Below are 26,646 nucleotides of genomic sequence, written 5' to 3' on the forward strand. Positions count from 1 at the left end.
GAATTGGGTTAAAAGAAGGGATGGGTTGTTGAACTGGAAAATAAAAGGAAAAATTGTATATAATAACAAACTATTAATTCAAATTAAATACTATAAATATAGTTTGATTTAATTGTACCTCATAGCAAATTATTGCTATTTAACCTCTCTCCTGGTGAATCTCGCTCGCCACTTTCGTTCTCTCCCTCGCCTCTCTCGTTCTTTATACAAACGCAAGTGTATAAAATGTGTTTGTGTTTGTATAAAGCGAGAGAAAATTGTATATATACATATATTTTCGTTCCCCTTTCTCAGATCTCGCTTGCCACTCTCCCAGATCTCGCTCTCTCACTTTATACAAAAACCTCAAATTGTATAAAATGCATTTATGTTTGTATAAAGCGAGAAAAAATTATATATATACATATATTTTCGTTCCTCCCTCTCCCCTCTCCTAGATCTCGCTCGCCACTCTCCCATATCTTGCTCTCTCACTTCCCTCTCTCACTTTATACAAATGTATAAAATGCATGACAATTGTATATACATATATTTTCGTTCTCCTCTCTCCCCTCTCCCAGATCTCACTCGCCACTCTCTCAGATCTCACTCGCCACTCTCCCAGATCTCGCTCGCTCACTTATCTCTCTCACTTTATACAATTGATCTTTTGTATATGTATACCAAAGCAGATTATACAACAGCTTTCTTTTGTATATGTATAGCGAAATATACATATTTATGTTTGCTATGGAGCGTAATTATGCAAAGTTTGTTATAGCATACAAATATGAATTTTGTGTTTGCTATATATGAAAGTTGCTCAAAATAAAAGGGAATTGGGTTGAAAAGAAATGGGCCGGCTAGGAGTTGTTGAATGTATTGAATTGAAGCAAAGGGTTGAAGAAATTGGCTAAAATTGCCATAATAGCCAATTGAATTTCAATTAGAATTTAGTCGGTGGATTTGATCAACACTTAAAAAAGATGAATTTTCATAAATTAATTAAGTAACTTCTTAATCTTAACGAAATAAAATAATTAACTTAATAAACTAATGACTCAAAGTATAAACTACTAATTTAGGCAAAATTAATAAAATATTTGAGTAAAACTATTTTTTAAAAATGATTTTTGAATAATCATAAAATATACTAATTATATACATAATTATGTAAAACATATATATTATCTAAAATTATAAAAAGTGACAAAACTAGTTAAAATAACTTGCAAACTATATATATATTATTTTTTTTTTGAAGTTTTATAAAACTAATTATTTCAAATCGTTTGAAATTGAAGAAACTCGAAATGATTAATTTAGATTGTGGAGGTCCAAAATTGGGTGTCAACACTAGAGGTAGTTGAAAAGAAAAGTCAGTCCTTTATCGATGAGTTGTTTTTAGCAAGAGTCTTGAGAAAGTCATGAGGCTCAGGGGGGCTTGAGAGTAGCCCAAAGAGCATGTTAAGTGTTCAGTTTTAGTGGAATGCACCCATAATTATATCAATCGTGCGTTTGAGCTAAAAACGAGTTGTACTCTCTTCTCTAAGCCTGTTTCAGCTGAGATCCTTATAAGGAAGTATGTTTAGAGCTTGGTAGAATTTTCACCCGAAAATGTAGCATGAGTTACGAGATCATGAGTTGTAGTAATAAAAGAGTCAAGAGTTAGAAGAAAGTATGCAGAGGTTTAGTAATCCTAGACATGGAGATAGTGTTTTGAAGAGCTATATTACTATAGTCATTCACCCGGTAAGTTATTGATGAGGAGTTTTCCCTTATGGATAAAGTAAAAGTTGCTTTTCAAGATGAGATAGATTATATATTTTTTAACCAGAATAGAGTTGATGTCGATGTGCCATCGTAATAGAGGATACTAAATTCATTGTTGAATAAGAGAGCAGTGTATTTATAAAGTGATAGATCTAAGGTAGGCTTATGATTTTGAGGGAGAGGCCTTAATATTCAAAGTGTTATAGAACTAATTAGGCATTGATGTATAGTGAATGAGTGAATAGTAGTTAGGTTGTGAAGGGAAATGCGATAGTAAGTTGTAAGTATGAAGACTAAGAGGTAAGGATTGACTATTTGTCATGAATTTTAGTGGGAGTGTGATTATTAACCTTATATCTAGTATTTGTAAGTTAGTATAGTAGGCGAGCAATCATATTGATATTCGGGTTTAGTATAAACATTAAGCTTGAATTTGAGATGAATGTCATGATCAAAAGAATGGCACCATGAGGAAGATGATGTTAGTTTTGAGATTTGATCTGGAAGACTTGTAATAGAGCAGGTGAGGAATTGCGGTGCTTAGTTGCAATAAATATAAATGGTACAAGTGAGAGACCCTAACCTTTAAATAAGGGAAGTGAAGTGTGGCTAAGTCACAAGAGTAAAATGAGCATTAAGAGGTGTATTGAAGGGGTACATAATTAGAAAGAGGTCTTAGTACCTGATTATGGAGAGTTCGGTAGTCATGAAATAACATTCTCCCGAGTGTTAGAGTAAAAGAAGATGTAGACAACTTAAAGCTGATGGAATAGGTCCATAGCTTTCAAGTGTCAACTTTAGACCTAAGGGGGAGATGACGAGATGAGAAATCAAGTCAAGTGTTTGAGAGTAAGATAATGATGAGTTCCAAAGAGTATGAGAGATATCGTTTCAGAGGTTTTACTAAGAGAAATAGTTAAATGAGAACCCTTTGTTGGTTCCAAATGAGCTAGTTAGTAAGAGTCCATGGAGTTGTTAGAGTACTAAGCTTGAATATGGTGTTGTTAAACATGCAGTTGTTCTTGATATGAGCCCAGTATTGATTAAATGTGGTAGTAAAGAGTAATAGTATAGGGATGAGATTCCCTACAAAGAGGTATAGAATTCGGACCTAAGGATTTGGGTTAAACTTGAATATAGTAAGAGCATACCATTAGACGCAGACCTTAGTAAGAGTAACCCATTCCATACCTACCCCAGCCGTCATTCAAGGATGAATGATCCCAAGGGGGAGATAATGTAACACCCTAGAAATTTTTTGAGCTAAGACTCGAACCGTTCTTCGTAGTGAGTAAGTTTTTACTAAGGAATTTAATATTTTAAGGTCACTAGAAGTAGCACCTTGAGTTTCAAGAAGAACTAAAGAGAATTCATTCAAGTCATTCCTAAGTTTTCTTAAAGTTTAGGGTCAACTTCAAATGCCTATAAATCCTAGAACACGATGATTTAGGTGAGTTACAAGATAGCTAATGAAAGATCTTTGAGTCCTCTTTCCAATGCCACCGAGTTTGCTAAATTTCGAGCTCTGAGTAAAAAGTTATGACATATTTACTAACGACGCTTAAACCTGGCAGAAGCTCCGCGATGGCTCCACGTTACAGAGCCAATACGGACCTCACTGTCTGGTGAAAAATCATTCCGACTCCCAGCTCATTTTATTTATTTATTAAAGGGTATTTTGGTCCTAAAAACCTTTAGGAGGTCATCTAAATTGCCCTAAATGTATAGAAAATCAGTTTTGACAAATCAAACCCTCTCATCCACTCTAAAAATTCTACGCTCAAGGAATTCAAGAAACGCTAAGGCTAGGGTTCATCTTCCAAGATTTTCCTTCAAGAAGATAGTTCTTTCAGGTATGTAAGCTTTCATAGTGTTGGGTTTGTTCACCCACACACCAATCATGTTAATTTCAGCGTTAAATTTGTTCTAGAAAGTTGAAAGTATGATATTCTAAAAATTTTCTTTAGTTCTTGAGTTTAGTTGAGATTGATGAGTTCCTGATGGAATCGTGTCAATTTTAAAGTTGTATATGAGTTAGATTCTTGTGTACATGTGTTGGGTATCTGAATCTAAAGAAAAGTTAAGCATAAGAATCAAATTTAGGTGATTTGGGGTTAGAAAACGAAGAAGGAAAAAAGTCGAGCGAATCTGGCACTTGGCTCCACGTCGCGGACCTGCCTCCCTATTTCACACAATTTTTCTCCGCGTCGTGGAATGGTCACGGACCGTTCTGCCTCAAAGTTTATTTCGCGATCAATTATTTAAATGCATCTCCGCGTTGCGGACTTGTTTACAGACAATGATTTCTTGATCGTTTTTAATGTTTAGTTATCTAAAACCACTCATGAACATCACGAGATCTTTCCCATCACAAATTACAACCTTGAATTCATAAATCAATTTCAAGGTAGAGTTGAGAGTCAAGTTTGAGAGTATTTTCGAACATTTTTTGAGAAAGTCCGTTTGAGTTATTTTTAGGAGTCTTCTACAATTTCTTATAAATTGTTTCAAGACTAGAGCAAGTGAGTATGAGAATGTATTCATAAGTCTACTTTGTCATCACGAGATCTTTCATATCATAAATCATAACTCTTGAATTCATAATTCACATTCAAGAGAGAGTTAAGAGTAAAGTTCAAGAAAGTTTTTGAGTTCAATTGTGAATCCTTTGAGATCCATAATCGATTTGAGTTAAGTTTTGAGAAAGTAAGTATGAGAATGAGAAAAATCGTATACATGAGTTCTATAATATTATGTAGCCCTTCGAGTCAAGTCGTCCATGCCCATAATTCCGTATGAACCATCTAAGTTGAGCATTTTGAAGTGAGTAGTATTATTGAAGTTTTTGAGTTCCAAGTATTGAGTTCTATCTATGGTTATTGAAAATCTTGCATTGAGTCGTTCACGTCCATAATTTGGCATGAACCATATTTTAAGAAGTCTTTTACAAACATTTTAACTTTGTTTTAAGACTTAAGTTTTGAGTTAAGCAAAGAGTAAAGAGTTGAGTTTATTTCTTCAAAAATTATAAGCGAACTAAGTATTCCCAAGAGTTTTAAATGTTTTCACATTTGAACAAGAATAGGAAACACCAATTTCCAAGAAAACTTTTAAGATATGTTTTGAGTAATTATCTCAAATCAAAGAAAGAGTTTTGTTTTTACAAACATATGAGCTAGGTATATTTTGGGAGTAGTATTGAGCATCAATATGGGGATGCGAGTTCAAGATAACTCAATTCTCCATAAATCGTGTAGCCATCATGGGTAGTAAATGATCATACTTTTTAGATGATTCCTTAAATGCTTTTTAGCATAAACTAGTGGATCCTCTTAGTTAAGGCGTTCTATATGACAACAAAGTATAGGACAATTTTGGCAGCGTGGGCAAGACGTTGTATCATCACTTATGCTTATAATGGTGGTTGTCGGTTAGAGAAACTCCTACAGAGTTATATATATATATATATACTGAGTATTATTGTATTTTTCAATACATTGAGTTGCTATCTACAGCTGATATATTGCATCTTTACTGTTGCTTTAATTTATCCTTGAGTATCATGAGTTGAGTATTTCGAGTCGAGTATTTTGAGTTGAGTATCTTGAGTTGAATATCTTGAGTTGATTTATGCTTCATTGTGTCGAGTACCATAATGTTGAGCTTCACTGAGTTGAGAACCTTATTACTAAGTTGAGTATCTTATCCTTGAGTACTTCTGAGTTGAGTAAGTTTGAGTAGTTTTGATTATCCTTGAGTATACCTCTGAGAATATCTTATCATTGAGTTGAACTATGTTTCTTTGAGTTGAGTAAGTTGAGAAGAGGTAAGTATGTTTCTTTTTTATCAAAGTTCAAGTTTATGTTTATGCTTTAGAATTCCTCTTACATGCTTGTACATTCCACGTACTGAGCCATTTGGCCTGCATCTTTTCATGATGCACAAACAGGTATTCAAGATCATCAACAGGAGCTTCGTTGATACATCCGGGAGTTCAAGTTAGCTATGGTGAGCCTCCTTGTTTTCGGAGGATTTTATTTACTTTTCAATTTAATCAGAATATCGTAGGTCTTGTCCCGACTTCCATCTTTAACAGTTAGAGGCTTCATAGATAGTCAATATAGTTAAGAAATTTGTATCATTTATTTTATTAAATGTTTTAAAGACGTAAGTTGCCTATTTTATGGCGAGTTGAATAATTTATTTTATTCAGAGTTTTCTTTTGAGTTAAAGCTTTCTATTTAAGTTTCATGAATATTTATTCAGTTTTTAAGCTTTGTATGCTTGAGTTAGTCTTCCGCTTGAAGTCAGCCAGGATGAGAGTTCGCTTGGGGACCAATAATGGTTCTCGAGTGCTAGCCACGTCCAGGGTGTGGGCTCGGGTCGTGACAATTATGCAAACTATAGTTATAACATACAAATATGATTTTTATGTTTGCTATATGTGAAAGTTGCTCATAGATGAATGAGGGGCATTTTAAAACCTTTTCACTAAGAATATTTTTGGCCTTTTTGCGTTAATATAGGAATGTGCAAAAATCGAATTAATCAATAAATTGAAAAAATAAATGCTTTTGGGTTATTCGGTTAATGAGATTTTAATGGTTTTATAAAAAGATATATCGGGTTATCAGTTTGATTTTGGTTTTTAATATTGGATAACCGATATACGATAGCCCTTTAAGACTATAATAATTTACTATTTTATTCCTACATAAATATTAATCTCAATACTTTACTAGTCCCTACCTTTGCCTTTTAGCCTTCAATTCACATTTTCACAGTGACTTTTGAGTTCACAACTTCACATCATATAAAACTTTGAAATGTAAAGTAAGAATCATATTCCTCTTAATTTCTCTTTATGTATAGTTCTCTTCAATTAATTATTATTATTATTGTTTCTACTTTATGAGCCTTTGTAAAATTACATTATTATCTTGTCGAGTAAAATTATTAGAAAAGTCATATATTTATGTTATAAGCATTTTTCTATTTGTTAAATTGAAAACTGAACGGTTAAGAATCAAAACCGATAAAACATATCTTGTTGATTTAGTTATTGATTTAGAATATTTAAAAATTGAAAATCAATAAAAAATAATCGATAATACATAAAAATGAACCCCTAATGAAATCAAATACGTATATAATAATATTACAATTCAAATGCCGAAATCAGAATTTATCTATACCTCGAGGATCGAAAGGGCAATATGTCCTAAAACCCTCAGTCACTTCAAAGTCAAAACGCAGAAAATCACCGCAACTATTAGCACAGTTTTTGCTCTGCTAAGAAATGGCCGACGGCGAAGCACTCTGTGGAGCAGCTCGGAAAGGTGAAATCAGCAGTATTAAATCTCTGATTGATTCCGGCGCCGATGTTACCTTCTTTGACAAAGACGGACTAACTCCGCTGATGCACGCCGCCAAGCACGGCCATGCCGAGGTCGTAAAGGCTCTCCTCGATGCTGGTGCCCCATGGAATGCCCTGTCCCCTTCCAATGTCTCCGCCGGCGACTTCGCCATGGACGCTGGTCATCAAGAGGCCTTTGAAGTTCTTCTCAATACCGGTGCTTACTTTTAATCCACGCATCCTCTTTCCTATGAGTTAGCTATTGGCTATTCAATACATTATATGCTTCATTTTAATTTTTTGTTATATATTTATTCAAATTGGTGATGCCTGACGTTATATAACAAAGCTGAAATCCATACGATCTATGCAAATACTACACAATACAATATAAATAGATAATGCGATCATTTTGAAACTATATGTAACAACCATCCAAACAGAATGTAGTTCTATAAGACTTGTGTTTGGTTTGAGGTATAAGGAAATATATTTGTAGCGTAACTGCTGTATTACTAATGCAAAGTCTAGTTTTCTGATAATACAACTGCGAATTAATAATATAACTCTGCGTTGCTCATACAATGTCTGACTTTCTATATGAAACTCCACATAAGTAATAACAGCATAACTTTTGAGAAAAATTATGTATTATTCCAGATAGTATGTGGAATAATAATATGTGCATCTGAAGAAGTAGCTGGATAAGATGTCTAACATCGCAAAGATACTCTTAATGTAAGAGGACTTGTTTTGGTATCACATTTCCTGCATAATAATCCCCGTGTTGTCATCCAATGCATGATAATTCATGTACTAATACGGAACGAAACAACCTGTTAGTCTATCTTATTTCGCTGTATAATTCCTCTCGTTTTAAGCATAGGAAAAATATGTACTCTCTTCATGCCATTTTATATGATGATGTTTTACTCATCACATAATTTAAGATATTAGTTGACGTCTATATAGTTAACTAATTGTTGAAAAAATTGATTGATGAAGAATTTATCAGTGGAATGGTGTTAAACATATTGGAACATCACAAATGGAAAAGTGTAATATAACTTGGGACAGAAGGACTGATTCGTATATCATGCAGAAAATAACAATTAAAAGTAAATTGTTATTTTTCATTAATTTTTCAATTATGTTATTGTAATTATTGTTCATCTTGTTCCCCAATATGCCTGAGAGTCAACATTATATTAAAATTTGAAATTTTGCAGAGTAAAAAACTAGTATCCGAAAAGGCAACTGAAGCCGTTAATCTTCTTTATACAGTGTGTAGTTCAACTAAAAGTTTGTGGTTGTTTAGCTTAATAGTACTGATCAAACATGTTTATTATTCAATATATAGCAATCCAGGCAGAATTAATCCTTGGAACAATTGCAAGGAAGGACAATGCTAAGGGGAACTCAGATGGGGACTATTTAGATGATAGAGTTACTTTTAGTGAAGATAAAATTATGGACTCTGATAGTAAGGCTATTATGATGGCTTGGGAGAAGCCATTGATGGAAGCTCATGCGAAAGCTGTCTGCTCAAATGGCGGTCACATACTGAACATTGGATTTGGGATGGGCCTTGTAGATACCGCCATACAACAATATGCTCCTTTATCACACACTATTATTGAAGCTCATCCAGAGGTCTATGATCGTATGATGCGCGCAGGTTGGGGTGAGAAGGAGAATGTGAAAATCATATTTGGTCGGTGGCAAGATGTCATTTCTAAACTTGAAACCTATGATGGTAAACTTCCACTTCTTCCCTTTCTATTTCCAAAAGAAGAAAAAAAACCCTTTATGCTGGTAATACACTTCTGATTTTTGGTGTCTTGTTAGTGCATTGCTTGTTTTAATCATGAGATTCTTCCCTATACATTTTCACTTCTGGTAAGTTTAGAAAACACTCTCTCTCATCATGCCTATGAACTATGAAGGACAATAGAATATACTACTTCAAGGTTTCAGTGCACTTAGTTTAGCGATGAAAACTTGAAAACCTTTCAGGAAAACATATCAGTTTCAAGTAGAAGTTCCTCTTTTTCTCCCTTCAGTTTACTGCTCAATATCCCAAGTCGATAGTTGGTGCATGATTCTTGTTGTCATCAATATTATGATCTTACATTATTCTGAAGTTTGTACTGGTCGTTGTTAATACATTTTCTTCAAAAAATGTATGCACTTTGCACGATTTTTTGTTTTATTGTATGTGTACAGGCACTGCTGTAACATAAAATTCATTTCTCTATAAAAAACTGTGTAGGAGGTGTTTTTTAATCTCCACGAGGGAGCAATTTTCTTTTGAGCTACTAGCTATTGATTCCATATGCTGATTCTTGCTGTTCCAATGACATAAATGCCTCACAAAACAACATACAATGCTTTTATTACTCCGCTTGCTAGCAAAAGCAATAACACAAATAATAAGAGGCATGAGTGTCAAGTTGGCCTACTTCTATAACTTGATGAAGCAAAAGTTTTACTTATCTAACGTTGTAATAATTGAACATGTCAGTTAATTATTTAAGCTCAATTCTCTTTTGTTAGATTAAAGTTTAGATTCTATCTGTTGTCTTCTTTTTTCATCTTTGTGATTTTCTCTTAATGTGTATCTACTCTGTTCTGCAGGCATATTTTTTGATACTTATGGGGAATATTATGAAGATATGCGGGAATTTCATCAACATCTTCCTAGGTTATTGAAGCCAGGTGGTATATATTCATTTTTTAATGGTCTATGTGGAGGTAACCCCTTCTTTCACATCGTATACTGTCAGCTAGTCTCTCTAGAACTTGAGAGCTTGGGATATTCTACGCAGCTGATACCATTACCAGTGAAGGATTGTTTAGGTGAATCTGTGTGGGAGGGTGTTAAACAGAAGTACTGGCAGTTAGATACATATTACCTTCCTGTTTGTCAATCTATGAGCGAATCAGAATGATATTATTGGAGCACTGATTATGTGGCACCAGATGAAAAAGCCTCCTAGGATCCTCTTCGTTTCTTGTTGTGTATTCATTTTGTAACGAGTTTGGTAGTATTTTCACCATATTCGATTTTGAGATATTATTATGCTGGCATTCTGCTTATATTTTTTTAGGAATTGGGATGTTTTGTGTGGATCAATGCATAGATGCTATTACAACACCAACATACCCAGTGTAGTCCCATAAATGCATAAATGCTATTGCCAAGAAAAAAAACCCAAAGAAAAGAGAGGGAGTGTAGGTGTTTTGACATTTGGCGTTTTATTTACTATTTTTGAAGCTAACTACTCTCTGCAATTTTAAGTACATGAAACATTTTACTTTACAAATCCATTAAAAACCTCTTTGTCCTTCCTAGAACCCAAATTGCTCCTTCCACCCACCACAATAAAAAGGGTGGGGGCAGGGGTTCTGAACCCTCTATAGTTTGAACAAAATCATTCTGTTAATGTATAAGAACATGCAAAGTCGAAATTACATAATAGGAGCGTGGAGCTAGAATATTTCATGCTCGAAATAACAGGTTGCAAAACGCCTGAGAGCATCCACTTGAAGCTCTGAATGCCTAATAGCTGTAACAACTCGAAATCTGATTTTGAGAAAATTTGGGAGAGTAGGATCACTAAGCATGATTGTTGTGAAAATTCATTCTCTGGAAACCTGGAGTAACTGCATCGGGGTTTATATCTTCTCTCAAAGCCATGCTGAATAATTTATCTTTCATTGTTACACCATGCTTAAACCTCCTAACTTCTTAGGTATAAACTAGAATATATTAAATCTCACTTGCTATTAATTATGGAATGATGTTATCTTTGTCTCTATTTAGCTTTATACAAGATAATTTATTCGCCTTTGATAGTCATTGGAAGATAAAACCTAGTTTACCCTCTTACTGATTAAAATAACTTATTTTACCATCTTGATTATGTTTGTCGCACAACAATAACATACCCAGTGTAATCCCATGGATGTGTCATCAGTTCAAGGGATATTCAATTGCAAGTTGAGACATAATCAAGCTGACCCAGAAACCACCATTAGAAAAAAAATTAGTCAATGACTGAGACAAGAAATAAAGCCAAATTATATCCACCTGTATTGTGTGGTTCAGTACATAATTATATCTGGCAAATACAGCACCAGCCTTTTGCTGGGCAAATCAACCAACATTTCCTTGCCTAGAATTGCCTAGGTTTCTTAATTATAGGTCAGGGATACTTGTTCAGTTGGTGAAATATTAGAGGAGTAACTGCTGCACACTAGTAATTATTTAAAAAGGACTATTAGCACTTGTACATTTGTGGTGAATGACTTAGAACTAGCAGAATCATGTCCAGCTGAAAGCAATTGGGCTAGCAACAACGTGTTGTCCATCTGACCATTCCAGTCGAGCGAAGCTAGTTGTGCCTGATGGCTTGGAACTAGCAGTGAATGTCACAGTGTAGGTTTTCTTTTCGTTCTTTCGGCTGAAAGTTAGTGTTTGTGGCTCAACCAGAATCTTCACTTCCTGTGTTTCAGAAGAGACCGAGGCCTTGTATGTAGCTGGGTTTCCCACATTTGTTAGAGTCCTTGTGTATCTGGTCACGGTAGGTGTACTACTATCTGCATGTTCACCCCAGGCCGTTTCCAAAGGAATGGAAAAAGATGGGTAATTAAGATCAGCAACTCTATACTCCTTATTTTTGTCACAGGAGATGTCTCTCTTTGCAATGACCTTGATCATACTTGGGCTGTAGTCCAAGGCACAAAGAAAGTTTATATAGTCATCAACTGTTAGATCATATACTAATCCAGGATTGACAGCTGCTGTCGGATTCACATGTCCAGCACCATAATCAAATGGTGTAGATGACATTCCTGTTGCAACATCCTCAATTGTTTTTCCGTTTTTGTATGTGCTGTAACTTGTAGTCATCAGTGCTGACCTTATAGCTGCTGGACTCCATTCTGGATGGGCAGCTTTGAGTAGTGCTGCTAGCCCACTTACATGGGGACATGACATGGAAGTTCCAGAGATGATGTTGAAGCCTACATTCCTGGTGTCTTCTTGCAAGCCAGTTGGTCCAACTTTCCCTGTCCAACCAGCAAGAATGTTGACACCTGGTGCTATCAAATCAGGTTTGAGTATATCTGGTGTGATTGGGTTTGGCCCTCTGGAACTAAAAGCTGCAACAACTGGCGATGGTTGAACACCCAACTTGGTACCTCCAAATGCAATTGTGGCAGTTGGATTACTGTTAGAAGCTATGTACTGCTTGATCAAGTTGCCAGCAGTTTGACCAACTGCAGCTGTAGGTATGAGGTGTGCATCAGCAACCAACTCATCTCCATAAGTGTCTGTGTTTGCCAGAATCATCCCTATTCCACCAGCATCCTTCACAACCAAACCTTTTTGTGCCCTTGCATTCATCCCCCGGTCACATACTACAATTTTCCCAGCAACTTTTTCTGGAATTAGACTACCACTTGTGCATAAATTTCCATTCGATGATTGGCTGACATTTCCAGCATACACCAGTGGCATAACAGAACTAGGCAATGCCTTTCCACTGTAAAGTGATACTCCATTGAGTTTTTTCCCATTTCCCATGCCAATGTATGCTGGAAATTCACGGTCCATGGTTCCTGCACCTACAGTAGTTATCCATGGTGCAACATTGGATAGGGTTCCAGAGCTTGGACCGCCATTCCCTGCTGAGCATGAGACAAAGATTCCTTGAGAAGCTGCAGAAAATGCTCCAACTGCAACTATGTCCCTATGATAATCAGAAATTGTGCCACCAAGGGACAGTGAGAGCACATTTACACCATCTATGACGGCCTGGTCCATCCCTGCCAGTATGTCGCTGCTAAAACATCCTCCGGTCCAACATACCTTGTATGCAGCCACTCTTGCATGTGAAGCCATCCCACGTGCTGTACCGGTGGCATAACCCAAGAGGCTAGCTCCGGTGACAACCGAGCCAGCTGCTGTAGTTGCAGTGTGTGTGCCATGGCCTTCATCGTCCCTTGGTGACTTGGATTCAATGGTCTCATCGATTGCCCCAAAAGCTGCTTCATAACCTTGTGAGAAAAACCTCGCACCAATGAGTTTCCGATTACAGCTTGATGCGTCGAAGTTCTTGCCAGTTTGACACTTGCCCTTCCAGCTCGCAGGGACTGGACCTAGTCCAGTGTCATCAAAACTTTTCGATTCAGGCCAAACACCTGTGTCCAGCACACCAATAATGACCTCACTCCTTGCTTCAGTCTGAGGAAAGAATGATCTACTTTTGTGCCCTTCAAGTCCCAGAAACGTAGGGGATCGAGTGGTGTGAAGCTCGTATATCACTTCCTCGTGGACCGAGAGAATTCCTGGTTGCTGTTCAAGTGCTTTGGCTTCATCAGCTGTTAGCTGTGTTGAGTAGCCATGGATGACACTGTTGTAGGTGTAAAGCACATTGGCACTCTTGGATACTGACTTCAACGATGAGTCATACCACTGTGTATGATCATCAAAATCAGCAGGCATGTTGAACTTGTCCATGTGAATTATGTAAGTCTTCTTCTGGTTCTGGCTTGCATCAACAAACACATGAAACAACACTAGTACTAGTGTTGAAAGAAACACGATCCCGAGTCTTTCCATCTTTCTGTGAGTTCTTGGTGTCAAGTGAACCTGAAGGTGAAAATTAGTTCTCTACTGAAAAGAAAGAGCTTCTTTTTTTCTCCTATGGTGAAGATGGGCTGGAGTTTTGAGTGATAGGCTCTAACTGACTATGATATGTAATGCTGAAAGGTGATAATGGTTCATTGAGGGGCACACATTGGGGACTTATTTATAGAGTAGCCAAGGAGTGTTTTATTTTAGTATATAGGAGTAATTGATTAATTCCTTGGGTTCAAAATTTCTATGTTTTAGGACCCACTTGGTTGACATAATTGAATCTTGTGAAAAAGATTCAACTGTTTAAATCTCAATCAAATGATGCAGCTTTTAGGAGAATCTTTTTTCTTTCAATTTGGGATAACAATATTGTTTTGTGCTATATGTCTGATACATAGTCATCAAGTGGAAGGTAAGATTGTACGCGCTGTCTATCCACTCGTGTGTGTAGTAGCTATTTACCTTTGTACTAGAATACAGAATATTGGCCTTCCCTCTGTTGCGTATTAAATTATTATTGGAAGGTTATCTAGAACAGAGGGAAAACCAAGTGCATGAAAGTCTCAGAATTTTAAAGTACCCTACATGATTTCTTCCTATATCTGGTATCTTATGGTGACAGATATCTTGTGGAATTAGTCGAGGTGTGCACAAACTGATTTGGAGAAAAAAACAGTACTTGTACTAAGATATTGACATCTCTATACTGTTTCTTTGTATGATGGGAAGTGATGTGCACTTGGGATAATTAGGATAAGAATCCTGTGTACTACATTTTTTAAAGCTGCGTGACGATGTTTCTAGCAATGCAGAAATTAAGGGTCGTCTTTTCTGTTTTAACAGTTTATTTGGTATGGTAATTTTAAGTGAATTTCTCCATTCGTCAAGTGTGAAACTATTTAACATGTCCCCCAAAATTTACGAGGAGAATCGCGTTTTCAGGAACATGCGGTGGAATTATAACGATGTAAAGAAGATTAGCATGACTTGTGAGCACAAGTTTTATTGAGAGAAGATCAGGCATACATAACCATGAGCAAGTACGATGCTTGTAAATTGATAATCAGGTGTATTTAAGTCTCGATTAATTGTGGTGAATGACCAAAGTAGTTTTTGTTGGTTCTGGGAATATAATTATTTGTGTGTATGTTTGGTACTTGTATTTAAGTCTCGATTAATTTTGTGATGAATGACCAAAGTAGTTTTTGTTGTTTCTGGGAATATAATTATTTGTGAGTGGGTTATTTGCAGAATAAAGGAGATTAGAGATAATCCAAAAAAGGTCTAGTAATACGCCGCATATCTATGATCTTTACACATCACTTTCCATACGAATGCATCTTTTATAATTTATTTGAAACATAAGAACGGAAAGTATGAAATTCTTACTATAGATGAATTTAATGGATACCTTGCATTATTTGAATCTCTGATTGGATGAAACAAAAGCTTTTATTTCCCACTGAAAAATTAGCAAAAAGTATTTTTCTGATCGAATGAGAATGTCTGAAAAAGCAAAAAAAAAACAAACAAACAAAAAAAAAACAGTTGCTTTTCTCAACAACTATCTGAATAGTTTTACAAGTGTGATTTATGGAAGATGGAATGTGTATAGACTTATCCTTATTTTGTTGGGTGGTCAGTCATTTTCGATAGACCCTCGATTCAAGAAAATATTTTTTTTAATTTGAAAGATATCCAGAGTGAAACGCTATGATGAAAACATTGAACAAAGAAAAGTACTGACAACAAAAATAGTAAAGATAATCAAAGTAATTAAAATAACAATACTAATAGAATCAAGTGCATTCACGCTATGAGAAAATGTGAAGAGGTTTTAGAGGAGAGATAGCAAGTGTTGTAGGTGGAGTAGTAAGTGCTATCGTTCATTGAGCACTCGATCGCCGAAAAGACTAAAATAAATCAACAAAAAGTAGTCTAAGTCATCTTTAAGATTTCTTATTGCAAGAAAGTATATAGTTGTAAAATGAATTTTTTTTTAGCAGTTTTAATATATTGGCAAAGTCATCAATAACCATTTCGACTATCTCACTTGGTGACGTATATCTTTTTGTTTTTTTTAATTAATCTTGGTCACTTCAAGTTGATCCTAAGACTTTTTTGATCTCGGACCAAGCTCCCTAGCACAATAATAATACTATCAGTAAAGAAACAAATAGATGCTTAAGACTAAAACTCTGCTTTACCACTGAAAAGGAGTAAATGTTGGACTAACTACTAACTGTCTATCCTAATCCTCAACTTCTTTGCTCTCGTACTAATAATTGCCTATCGCATTCTCCCTATTTTAATTGTGATTTTTATAAAAGAAAGAAGAGAAGAAATTTTGGTATTGGCGCCCACAAAGTATCACCTCAAAAGAGAAAGGAAAAGATAGATAATATATGTGATAATGCTTATTAACTAATTCCATATTAATTTAAGGAAAAAGACATAAATATTGGCCTCTTTCGTTTGTGTTTTCACATTAAAATATGAGATTGGATGGTCCAAGTTGAGATTTTTGTCTAGTGGCTATACAGACAAAGTAATTGTTTTTAGTACTATAAGCCCATGATCAATTGCCTTTTATGCTTCTAATGCTAAACAACATAATTACCCATAATTATTATTATTATTATCATCAGTATCCAGCAACATTTATGCCCAAAGATATTATTTTCTTTTTACCCCTCAAATCAATATCATTTCATACGCCATTAAATTTGTTTAACTTATTATAAAAAAATATTTAGATTTTTTTAATAGTTACTTAATTTTGACAAATTTAAGATCCAAATTTAAGTTTCATTCAAACTTCAAACTTGAGGTGTAGAGTTAAAGTGTTAAACTTTGACATACCCTAATTCCAAATCAATAATTTTGTCCAAAGTTGAATTTGGGACAACTAAATTTTAAGACTTTATAAATTTCGATTATTCCTTAAAAAGATATCTTGAAAACGACTCCTTGTGAATTTCACCCCTTTTACTCAGATTCAGTCTTTTTTCTATTTACCCGATTTACCATGAGACGACTATGTTTGGACCCCATTACATGGATGCCTACAAGGCTAAAAAATACATTATATTTTGCGCAATCAAGCAGTATGACTTATTATCACCATTCGACTAGTATATGAATTTAATCTAGAGTGATGGAGATTTTTTTAAGGCATTGATTACTTTTAAAATAATATATATCTTTCCTTTTGATTATTTTCATGTAATGTTGACCTATTGTATACTTAATACTTTGTATGTTTATTTCTACATCCGTCCACTTTTATTTGTCATGTTGCACTTTTCGAAAGTTAATTTAACTAATTTTCAAAGTTAAATTACATTAACTTAATTCGATATTTTAAACAAAAAAAATAATTAAATATTCAAAAACTATACAAAAAGTACTATAAATTGCTATTTCTTGCATATCAATATGATGAAAAAATATCGTAAAATATTAGTCAAAGTTTTTATAGTTTGACTCTAAAAAAAGAAACCATGACAATTAAAAGTGGACCGAGGACTGAGGAGTATCAGATAACACCTAATTACAACAACAAAAGTACTTAAAATTAGAAAAAGAAAAAAACGTTTGACCTACTTTTAAAGCAAATTCAGCGTCTATTTAATTTTTGGATAAAATTATTAATAATTCACTTTGCTTTAATGGAAAAACCACTAATAATCGAAATAATTTAGGTGCTGAAAAAAGCAGTAAGAGTCTTTTTAGCTAATTTCTATAATTATTGGTTCATGGAATATGCTTCGATCACCATAGTATTAATTCGGCGCACAAAATTGACTCTAAATTCCATGATATTTTTAGTGAAAATGATATTTTCTTATTTAATTTATGTAATATTTTTTAATCCGTTATAAGTTGTTATATTTTTATAATAAAAAATAATTTATGTATTTTTTTTTCATCTTTAATAAATAATTTATAATTACATAAATGCTTAGATTTATTTGAAACTATAAGTTTAATTTGTTTAAAAATATTTTATGTCAAATCAAATGATGTCACATGAATTAAAACGTATCGAGTATTATTATTATAATATTTTTGAAAGTGATTTGACAAGAAAACCACTTATATATAGTCTGTATCTTATGGAAATTAGCTGGAATGGGGCCTACAAGTCTACCACTAATAATTGTGGTGTTTCGGAAAAAATAAATATTTCTTTTTATTACGGTGTTTTTATGAAGATGATTAATGGACCATTAATTTAATTAGCTAAGATGATTGATTGGTGATTGACCAAACAACTGACGGGGATTTTCTATAATTTTTATTACAAAAGTATAATTATATGAAATAATTGCTGTAGATTTAATTTTATGCAAGTACATTCATGTGGTTTTCAGTGTAAATCACCACCTTGTATTATTAGTTGTATACTTGTTTTAGAGTAATTCTATCAACTTGGTGCACTGAACCCTTAGGTTAGTGTTGGGGCCTTGGAGCTATAATGATGAAAGACTAAGTCAAGGTTTAAAATTTATGAATTCGAAATTTTAGTTACTTTAAATTACTCCTAATAATTTATACAAGACAAAATATTTGGAGTCTAAAGTGTTTAGGTTGAGCAAGTCTGAGAAAGACTGTAAAGTTTAAAGGGTTTAGGTTGAGCATGACTAAGACAAAATATTCTGAATGCAAAGTTCAGTGATATAGCTTATGTGACACATGTGGAAGTAAGAATTGATATACAAGTCATCTCCGAGAAAGAAAGTTTCAAGTATCTGGGGTTAATAATCCAATAAAATAGACAGATTCAACGAAGAATGAAATGAAAGCTCACATCTCATAGCTAATTATTAAGTACAAAAATTGAACCGAAACATCCAATGAATACTCCAATTCTCATATCTAAGCTCATATTTTTCTGTAGAACTTAAAGGTAAGCTTCAGTAAATATGTTTTTTTTTAAATTTCTAAATTTTGAAGATGGCCGACTATTTTATAATTAGCTTATTTTTGTACTCCATAAATAATCAAATACTAAATGACAGCATTAATGAGATTGATAACAATTGGTGAACTGCTAAGTACAGCCTCAATCCTCTGGATTATTATTGGCCCTACATATATCATTTTCATGTTATAATAATCACTCTTAATTTCAACCTTAATAGTGACAGCTGCCAAGCAAAACCTAGATAGATGGTTGATTAGTCCTCATGAGCTAACGGTCGAGGATCTTTCGAAAAGAGTCTATATACCTATTTGAAATAGGAGTTAGGTTTGCGTATATTCACTTTTTCCAATCCTCAAACTCAACTTATGAAATTACACTGAATAAGTTGTTATTGTGAGGCTGTGAGCTAACAGTCTTTAATGGATCTTCTAAAAAATGTTTTAGAAAAAGATTGACCATAACATTTGGAGTTTGAATTTTAGTTCCAAGTGCATGCATCTTTTAAGAGTTTTAAAATTAGCACTAAATAAACAAAGATAAACTCCCTCTCATCACCATCATCACGATTTAGATATTAAACTTTTTCGTATTTAATGAGTGTTATTGAAGTGTGTGACTATATTATTTAAAAGTTTAAGTTGTTAGAGAGAGTCTACTTTTATTTACTTAATCATATTTGCAACAATGATAAGGTCCGAGCACACCCCATCCTCCGTAGACTCCATTTGTGGGATGATACAGGATATGTTGTTGTTATTTTAGGAAAAAAAGAGAAGTGGCAGGGTTAAGAATCAGTATTATTCACCAAACAAGCCCACCTTAGTCTTGGACCTCTTCTTGGTGACACCAGAAGCAACCATACACTTTGTAGCAGTTGACAAGCTAAAGCTACCAGTTTGTTTCAAAAGAACTTTTATGTTTTCGACTTCTAAATGTAACACTTCCATGTCTACTGACGTGATGCAACTGATATGGAGTAGGAACCTCAGAAGACAGTGAGGTGTTCAATGGCAAGTAGATATGACAACATTGATTTATGGCCTAGCTTATTGAGCCAACTTGTTTGAATCCCAAAGTGAACATAAGAGGTGGATTCAAGATTTTAAGTTGACGAGTCTGTTCTGCTATTGTGTCTATACCCACATTCCTTAGTAATATTTGATATGATGTTAATATGAATATCTACTTTTTGAAATTCTTGTAAATGTAAAAGCTTGAACTAAAAACTGTTGATGGCTACATTTGTTACTGACAGAGATTCATGTTTCCCCCACTTTTCGTCCACACAAAATTTGTAGTCTTGATCTGCATCATGCAATTTTCAATTATCATGAATCATGCATATTGGCCTGACTACCTATACCCTTCCATCATCCTCAACAGGCACAGATTTATCATACTTTTCTGCATATTTATATCTTAGTGAAGAGAACATCCACCAAGAAAAGCCAGCAGCATCGACTTTATTTTCTATCCTAACAACTATTACACATTTTTCTCTATGTTTTGTTAGTTCTCCTAAAAGGCTTTTCTTGATAGCTAGTCCTCTTAGTCATAATCAATTTGTTGAGCAACATAGGAGAAGTGATATGGGAGAGCACAAAGTCTTTGTATGGAGTCTAAGTTTCCTGGTTTTGTTGTGTTTTGGGCTTTATGGACGTGTAACAGTTGAAGCAATCCGAGAAGGGAAGTTTTTAACTTCTCAGGCTAAGGCTGCCAATGTAGCACTAACCAATGGTTACGGAAAAGAGTTTGGAGGTGGAGGTGGAGGTATGGGTGGAGGCATAGGAGGAGGTGGTGGTTTAGGCTATGGATCAGGTGGTGGCGGTTTTGGTGGTGGAAATGGTAACTATGGGATGGGTGGAGGATCTGGCAGTGGCCATGGCGGTCAATATGGTGGAGGTAGTGGTAATGGCGGTGGCTTTGGTGGAGGATCTGGCAGTGGCCTTGGTGGTCAATATGGTGGAGGTAGTGGTAGTGGCGGTGGCTTTGGTAATGGTGGTGGCGTTGGTGGAGGAAATGGTGGCGGATATCCAGGTTATGCTGGTGACAGAGTGCAGTCTAAGTTTCCACAAGTGTCTGCAGGGAGGAAGAACTAATAAGGAACAATACTCATGTAAAATAAGGACAATGCTTACTACTAAAGCTAGTCTACCTTACACTATTGTAAGCAGCAAAGTAGGTCCAGAACCAAAAAGGATATAATAATAATAATAACCAAAGAGATTATTATTCACTTCATATAATAAAAAGTCACTGAAACAAGGAGATCATTGTTTATCTAAATATAGTGTCGTTTTTATTTAGCAGAAATAACTATATACATATGCAGAGTAGATGCATAATAATCTGATAAGGGAACATTAGGGAGAACCAAGTTGTGTTATGAGTTGCAAGGACCTCAAATTCTTGAAGCAGAACTTGCAGTATGCCTGCTGGTGAGTTCTTCTCATTCTTATTCCTGAAAGAAACATATGAAAATCCCTATAAACCAAGTTTTATCTGTGCTGCAATTACCTATTGATTTCTTCAAACATAACATCAATATAAGAATTACAAAAGAACTATTAACATATTCCATATCTGACCTCTAAAAGGGAAACTTTAAAAGTTCAGATATCTACTAAATGAACAATCATAAAAGCCAAGTAGAAATTAGCTCACATATAAGTAACATTCAATTTGAAGTTGTGAAAAGAACAGGTCATTGGAGTAAAGTTAAAAGTGCATCAGAGGCCCCAAGACACTTCTCAATCAAATTTCTGAGTCACCCTTAAACTTTGAGAATGTTCGCATCTTAATGTTGTCCACTCATTAGCCAAGACATCTATCACTTCTATTAACCACACCCTCTCGTTCATCGCCTTCATATTAAACTTGAACAATATGGGAAGATCATATATCTTCTACTTTGGCTCAAGTTAGATCCCTAGTCTTTATATGGCCATTATCTTGCAAAGCATATATGTAAATTGGCTTGCTGGACCAAAATTACCAAAAGAAGTTCTCATCCTTTATACCTACATAGTTTTTTAATAAACTTGTCTTTCGGATCATAGTGGATAGTAAATTGCCTTTTCTAGAATGAAGAACCAATTCTACTTTACACTGATTTCGATGGAGAATTGGTTCTTGAATACCAAAAATATTAAGGGCCCATTGCTAACTCTAAAGTTGGGTTTGACATTTGGAATGACTAACACTACTATTATCATTGTCAAAAACCTGCATAAAATTGATAAAGTGGTATAAAAGATGAATGTCGCAGAAGTTTTCTTCCAGAGTAAATGAAAGAGATTTTGAGATCATATACTCAAGTATCCTACTTCATGAACCAAGATACAGAAGCAACAGCAGGATCTTATGTTTACTCTCGGGTGCTTGTATGAGTTGTTTATCAATTATCATCAATTCAACAGATATAAAGGGATGCATTTGTAATCTGACAGTACAGATAAATAGTTTACATCACTGGTTCCTATATTTACCAAGAATTTAAAAGATGAAGCCATTATACAATAAAAGGAGTCAACTATAAAATTTAATGTTCAAACAACTCCACTTATAAGGCGAATGGAAAATTAAGCAACTCTTTTAAATGGTCTACTGTAAACTAACTATAACTCGGCAAAGAGATGCAAATTGTGAGATTAGTCGTATTGTTCCAAGAAGCCAACTACATTGATGTGACTGATCCAGATGAGTTTAACAGAACAGAGTCTCAAGTAGTGAGTATGTTCTTGATTGATATTCTTTGAGATGGAATTAAAGCCCAGATATTACATACAGTATTTCTAATAATAAAAAAAAAGGGCCTCGTAATCAAAAGGACAAATCTCAAAAAATTGGACTAGGATTTACCTAAAAGGATGTCTGAGTGATGACTGGAAAATGGATGTCTGCTAGACATTTGAAAAGACAAGATCACCTAAGAAACAAAACCTAACGAGGCAATTTAACCTTTAAGAACTCAAAGGGAAATGTAGAAAGGAAAAGAAGATACCTCAAAGAATCTGGTATTAACAACAGCAAATGTTTTTATTAACTAGATCATTATGTTCTTATCCTGGAAGTGAACAGTTGCATCTTTGAACTTGCAATCATCCAAGAAAACTTCAGTCATGTGGAGTGATTTTTCTTTTTTTGGCAAACAAGAGAATTAATAAAAAGTTGAATGTGATGTTTAATATTTTCACCAGATTTGAAGTTAAAATTCAACCAACAGCAGGTTTGAGGGCCAAGTTTCAACTACATGGAACATAGATTCTTTGGATTCTCCAAACAAGTGAACATCACTACAGAATAAAATTGAGTTAGAAAATAGTATGAATCACCTTTTCACCTTCATCTCCTTCTGCAGCACGGTTCATTTCATGTGTCCTGTAGATACATGCAAAAGCTAGTGAGAAAGGCAGATGAGCAAAAATAATCAATAGTCGAATGAAACGATACAGTAGGAACTTTCAGGGGACATAGTGAGGAAAGTGAAATAGAAGTACCTTTCATCTTTGCCTGTATCATTAGAAGAATCTGAAATGGGATCTGGATCTCCATGCATTTTAGTTTCTGAAGACCCTACTTCACAATCATCCTGCACGGTAAACCATTAGGAGTGACATTTCAAGAAAATCTATGAGTAATCCATCCAAAAAAAGGGAAATAGTTACAACCTTACTATGATGTGTCCATTCGGGAACATGGTCCGACAAAAGCTTAATGTACTGCTCCATAGCCACTTCCTGATTCATGCTTCCCATTTTCTGCCACGCATTCCTTGCACAATGGAATTATTGTCCTCCATCACTTACAGATAGCAGCTTTCATTCCTGTTGTATAACTAGCAATCAAACTACACCCGAAAGTAGTTTGAAGGTCTGTCCTTTACTGCTTATTGTATTTACTCTAGGTATTTTATTCTAACATTCTTATGACATAAATGTACTAAATATCATGCTTAGTTTCCTGCCTCCGTCCTCTCAATTTCACTACGAAATTCAGGCTATAGAAATCTATTCTAGTTTCTGGTCAAACTATTCTCTGGTAAGACCAGGATACGGTAGATTTGATGAAAAAAAGTAAAGAATAAATGCTACTCCTACTATGCGAGGGGAAAGCTACTATAGGTCAGATCATCCAACATCGTCAAGGAATCCAATTGTGAATGATTAGACTCAAAGTCAATAAAACTATATGTGAGATGGTGATTGATCTCCCCATTTTCAGCAGCATTCCTTGTATTTTCTTAAGTATATAGGCATGGTATATATTGATCGTTTCCTCTCGTACAAAAGGTTCTACTAATCCAATAATCACAAATATCCAATTAACTAGATAAACGCAAGCATTCGCTACAGAATTTACTTTTTTGGTTCAAACAAATCAAAGAACATTTGAAAAAATTAATGCAATTGAAATAGAGTACAAACAATATGCTAAAGCTCATATTTTTTTGGAGTAAGAGGTTATACCATTTGGCGCGGGCGTAGACTTTCAATGCCATTGGTTGAGGTTCATGACAAGGTCCTTCCATTGCAATTTTCTGGAGTCCATACAATTGCATCATCAATTCACTCCCCAAATTCTCCATACTGCTATTCTTTCCATTTCCCCCATCCACAAAGTTTACAGCTTTTACAAATTCCTCCTCCAATTCACTCCTCTCAATTCCCTCCCAATCATCATCACTATCTTCATCCATCGCCATCTTATCCGTCTTCTCATCATCCCCTTTACTCAACCCTCCTCCTACCTCAACCACCTCATTTTCACCTACTTTGACTTCATCAACAACCACAGCATTCGCGGTATCTTTCTCCTTCGCAACAAGCAACTCATCAATCTTCTTAACCTCATCCTTTTCCTCCATCAACCCAATTTTTCCACACATATCTGCATCATCATGACCATCACTCATCTCCCTTTCACCACCACAATGCTCAGTCAAATCAAGATTTTCATAAACCTTTGCGCCCGTAAAGTCCTCACCTTTCTTTAAAACACCCTCAATTTTCTTAACTTCATCCTTTTCCTCCACCAACCCAATTTTTCCACATACATCTGCATCATCATGAACATCACTCACCTCCCTTTCACCACCACATTGCTCAATCAACTCAAGACTCTCACAAACCTTCTCTCCCTTAAAGTCATCACCTTTCTTCAAAACACCCTCAATTTCCACCTCCCTTTCACCACCACAATGCTCAACCAAATCAAGATTCCCAAAACCCTTCTCTCCCTTAAAGTCTTCACCTTTCCTCAAAACACCCTCAATTTTTTTCTCAACAAACCCTTCAATCCCATCTTTATTGGGTATTTCTCTTTCTACACGATCAACATTTCCAACAACTCCTTCTTCAACAAATTTGACTCTTTTCTTACTTTTCCTACTCCTAACAACCAACCCTTTTGAAATCTTGACTTCCTCCACAACAATTTTCTCTTTATCAACCCTTCCATCTTTTGACACTGCAGCAGAAACAAATTTAACAATTATACAAGAAAATATAAGTGTTACCATAGCAGTAACAAAGAATTCTTGAAAAAGATTCATTTTTTAACTTTCCCAGATGATCTTCTTGCCTCTTGGGATACAGTTAAGATGAAGATCAAAAGATAATTATTAATATTAATAAGAAGAAGAGTTCAACTATGAAATGGATTTGAAAAGGATAAGAATGTTTGAAAACTGAAGGAAAGAATTAATGATGTGGAATTTTACTATGCTTAGAACATTTCCATGCTATAATATTGGTGGAATTCTATCAATCATAAAGGGATATTTGCAGCTTAGAGTAAAGTATATTCGGTTTTCCTCTTCCAATAATAAATATATGGGGGTTGTTTGTCTTGCGGATAAAGATATCTCAGGATTATAATTTTGAGATTATAATCATGGGAATAATATATCTCATATCTTTTCTCGATCTCATATTAAGTGAATTTGTGAAAAAATGCACATTTATTAAGAAAAACATAATTTGAACTATATTTTTCATTATTGTTCTTTGTGAAATCATAAATATAACTTTGTGGGTAATGTAATTTATCTCCTAAAAAATATAAAATTTCATTAAAGAAAAGGATAAATATAGAAAAATATTCAAACATTCCTCTTGAGCTTTAAATAATCTTACTATTTTAAACAATAAAAAAGGCCACAAAAATTTACTTAATATGTAATAGAAGGAGACGGAATAAAATAATATCCTTAACGACTAAGGTTGAAATTAAATCAATATTATGTTTGTTTGAAGTTTTAAATTTATACATAATATGAAAATATTTTTTTAAAAAAAAGAGTTGGAAGAGAAAATTAATAAAAAAAAAATGCATGATTTTTTAATGTTTTAATCATCTCGCATACCATATACTCGATTATAATTGTTACTATCTCATAGTATGACTCTGCAGGCTGCAATTATAATTATGGGAATAATTTATCCTACGTCTTTCGATGGATAAAGTAATACCAAATTTAAAGTTAAATCTCTCTTTGAAATTAACTACGTATACTTTTAAGTAAATCGTATATATATATTTAATTTTAATATATCTCATTTTATTTCGCCATCCATATAACAATATTACTTTTTTGTTTTTTTTTATTAATGGGGTCCCATTCAATTGTTTTAAGGGGGTCCCAAAAACATGAGCATCTTTATTTGGTGTTTGATTTAATGTCAAGACGTAAAAAGTGTATATATGGGCCATCTTAACACGTTTGTTCATGTGTTTTCGTCTACCTATCTTATCCTCTTCTCCCATTTTCTGATGTGTCATCTTTAAATCGAATTTTTTAGATTTATTTGTATGTTTTTTATAAGTAAGAAAATATTTTTCTTGTTTTATTGGTGAATGAAAAACAATATTTATTAAGAATTGACATAAATTTATATATGCTATTATCTTGAAATGTTAATCAAATCTAAAAAGATCTGAATATTGTAATTCAATTATGAA

General features: G+C 34.3%; 4 protein-coding genes across 6 annotated transcripts; 2 read left to right on the top strand and 2 right to left on the bottom strand.

Annotated features, from left to right (window-relative positions):
• Nucleotides 1–6,932: 6,932 nt before the first annotated feature.
• LOC125856643 (protein arginine N-methyltransferase 2) lies at nucleotides 6,933–10,165 on the top strand. The gene is made up of 3 exons (XM_049536233.1): nucleotides 6,933–7,325; nucleotides 8,469–8,864; nucleotides 9,746–10,165. Exons 1-3 carry the CDS (start codon nucleotides 7,052–7,054, stop codon nucleotides 10,057–10,059), a joined length of 984 nt encoding a protein of 327 aa, XP_049392190.1. The 5' UTR covers nucleotides 6,933–7,051; the 3' UTR covers nucleotides 10,060–10,165.
• A 980-nt stretch (nucleotides 10,166–11,145) lies between these two features.
• On the bottom strand, nucleotides 11,146–13,907 carry LOC125854719 (subtilisin-like protease SBT1.7). The gene has a single exon (XM_049534301.1). The coding sequence runs from the start codon at nucleotides 13,734–13,736 to the stop codon at nucleotides 11,436–11,438; it is 2,301 nt and encodes a 766-aa protein (XP_049390258.1). The 5' UTR covers nucleotides 13,737–13,907; the 3' UTR covers nucleotides 11,146–11,435.
• A 6,252-nt stretch (nucleotides 13,908–20,159) lies between these two features.
• Nucleotides 20,160–20,949, top strand: LOC125854903 (putative glycine-rich cell wall structural protein 1). Its single transcript, XM_049534504.1, has 2 exons — nucleotides 20,160–20,580; nucleotides 20,653–20,949. Exons 1-2 carry the CDS (start codon nucleotides 20,274–20,276, stop codon nucleotides 20,781–20,783), a joined length of 438 nt encoding a protein of 145 aa, XP_049390461.1. The 5' UTR covers nucleotides 20,160–20,273; the 3' UTR covers nucleotides 20,784–20,949.
• Nucleotides 20,887–25,465, bottom strand: LOC125854902 (acyl-CoA-binding domain-containing protein 3). Of its 3 annotated transcripts, XM_049534503.1 has the most exons (6): nucleotides 24,767–25,460; nucleotides 24,153–24,598; nucleotides 23,355–23,457; nucleotides 23,184–23,275; nucleotides 23,019–23,064; nucleotides 20,887–21,145 (listed from the first exon to the last, which is right to left on the bottom strand). In XM_049534503.1, the coding sequence occupies exons 1-6, from the start codon at nucleotides 25,235–25,237 to the stop codon at nucleotides 21,140–21,142; spliced, it is 1,164 nt and encodes a 387-aa protein (XP_049390460.1). In that variant the 5' UTR covers nucleotides 25,238–25,460; the 3' UTR covers nucleotides 20,887–21,139. The 3 variants fall into 3 exon arrangements, 2 of the variants coding, with proteins under 2 accessions (XP_049390460.1, XP_049390459.1); XM_049534502.1 differs by having other exon boundaries at nucleotides 24,153–25,459; XR_007445428.1 differs by lacking the exons at nucleotides 20,887–21,145; nucleotides 23,019–23,064 and having other exon boundaries at nucleotides 23,194–23,275; nucleotides 23,355–23,510; nucleotides 24,153–25,465.
• Between the last annotated feature and the right edge of the window lie 1,181 nt (nucleotides 25,466–26,646).

This window comes from Solanum stenotomum, chromosome 2 (genome assembly GCF_019186545.1).
Source record: "Solanum stenotomum isolate F172 chromosome 2, ASM1918654v1, whole genome shotgun sequence".
NCBI classification, from domain to species: domain Eukaryota; kingdom Viridiplantae; phylum Streptophyta; class Magnoliopsida; order Solanales; family Solanaceae; genus Solanum; species Solanum stenotomum.

Coding starts and splice junctions, on each gene's coding strand:
- LOC125856643 (XM_049536233.1), top strand. CDS start 7,052: ATGGCCGACGGCGAAGCACTCTGTGGAGCAGCTCGGAAAGGTGAAATC. Junction 7,326..8,468: donor TGAAGTTCTTCTCAATACCG/GTGCTTACTTTT, acceptor TTCAATATATAG/CAATCCAGGCAGAATTAATC. Junction 8,865..9,745: donor TAAACTTGAAACCTATGATG/GTAAACTTCCAC, acceptor TCTGTTCTGCAG/GCATATTTTTTGATACTTAT.
- LOC125854719 (XM_049534301.1), bottom strand. CDS start 13,736: ATGGAAAGACTCGGGATCGTGTTTCTTTCAACACTAGTACTAGTGTTG.
- LOC125854903 (XM_049534504.1), top strand. CDS start 20,274: ATGGGAGAGCACAAAGTCTTTGTATGGAGTCTAAGTTTCCTGGTTTTG. Junction 20,581..20,652: donor TGGCCATGGCGGTCAATATG/GTGGAGGTAGTG, acceptor AATATGGTGGAG/GTAGTGGTAGTGGCGGTGGC.
- LOC125854902 (XM_049534502.1), bottom strand. CDS start 25,237: ATGAATCTTTTTCAAGAATTCTTTGTTACTGCTATGGTAACACTTATA. Junction 23,458..24,152: donor GTCTACGCCCGCGCCAAATG/GTATAACCTCTT, acceptor CCATTGTGCAAG/GAATGCGTGGCAGAAAATGG. Junction 23,065..23,183: donor GATACAGGCAAAGATGAAAG/GTACTTCTATTT, acceptor ATGTATCTACAG/GACACATGAAATGAACCGTG.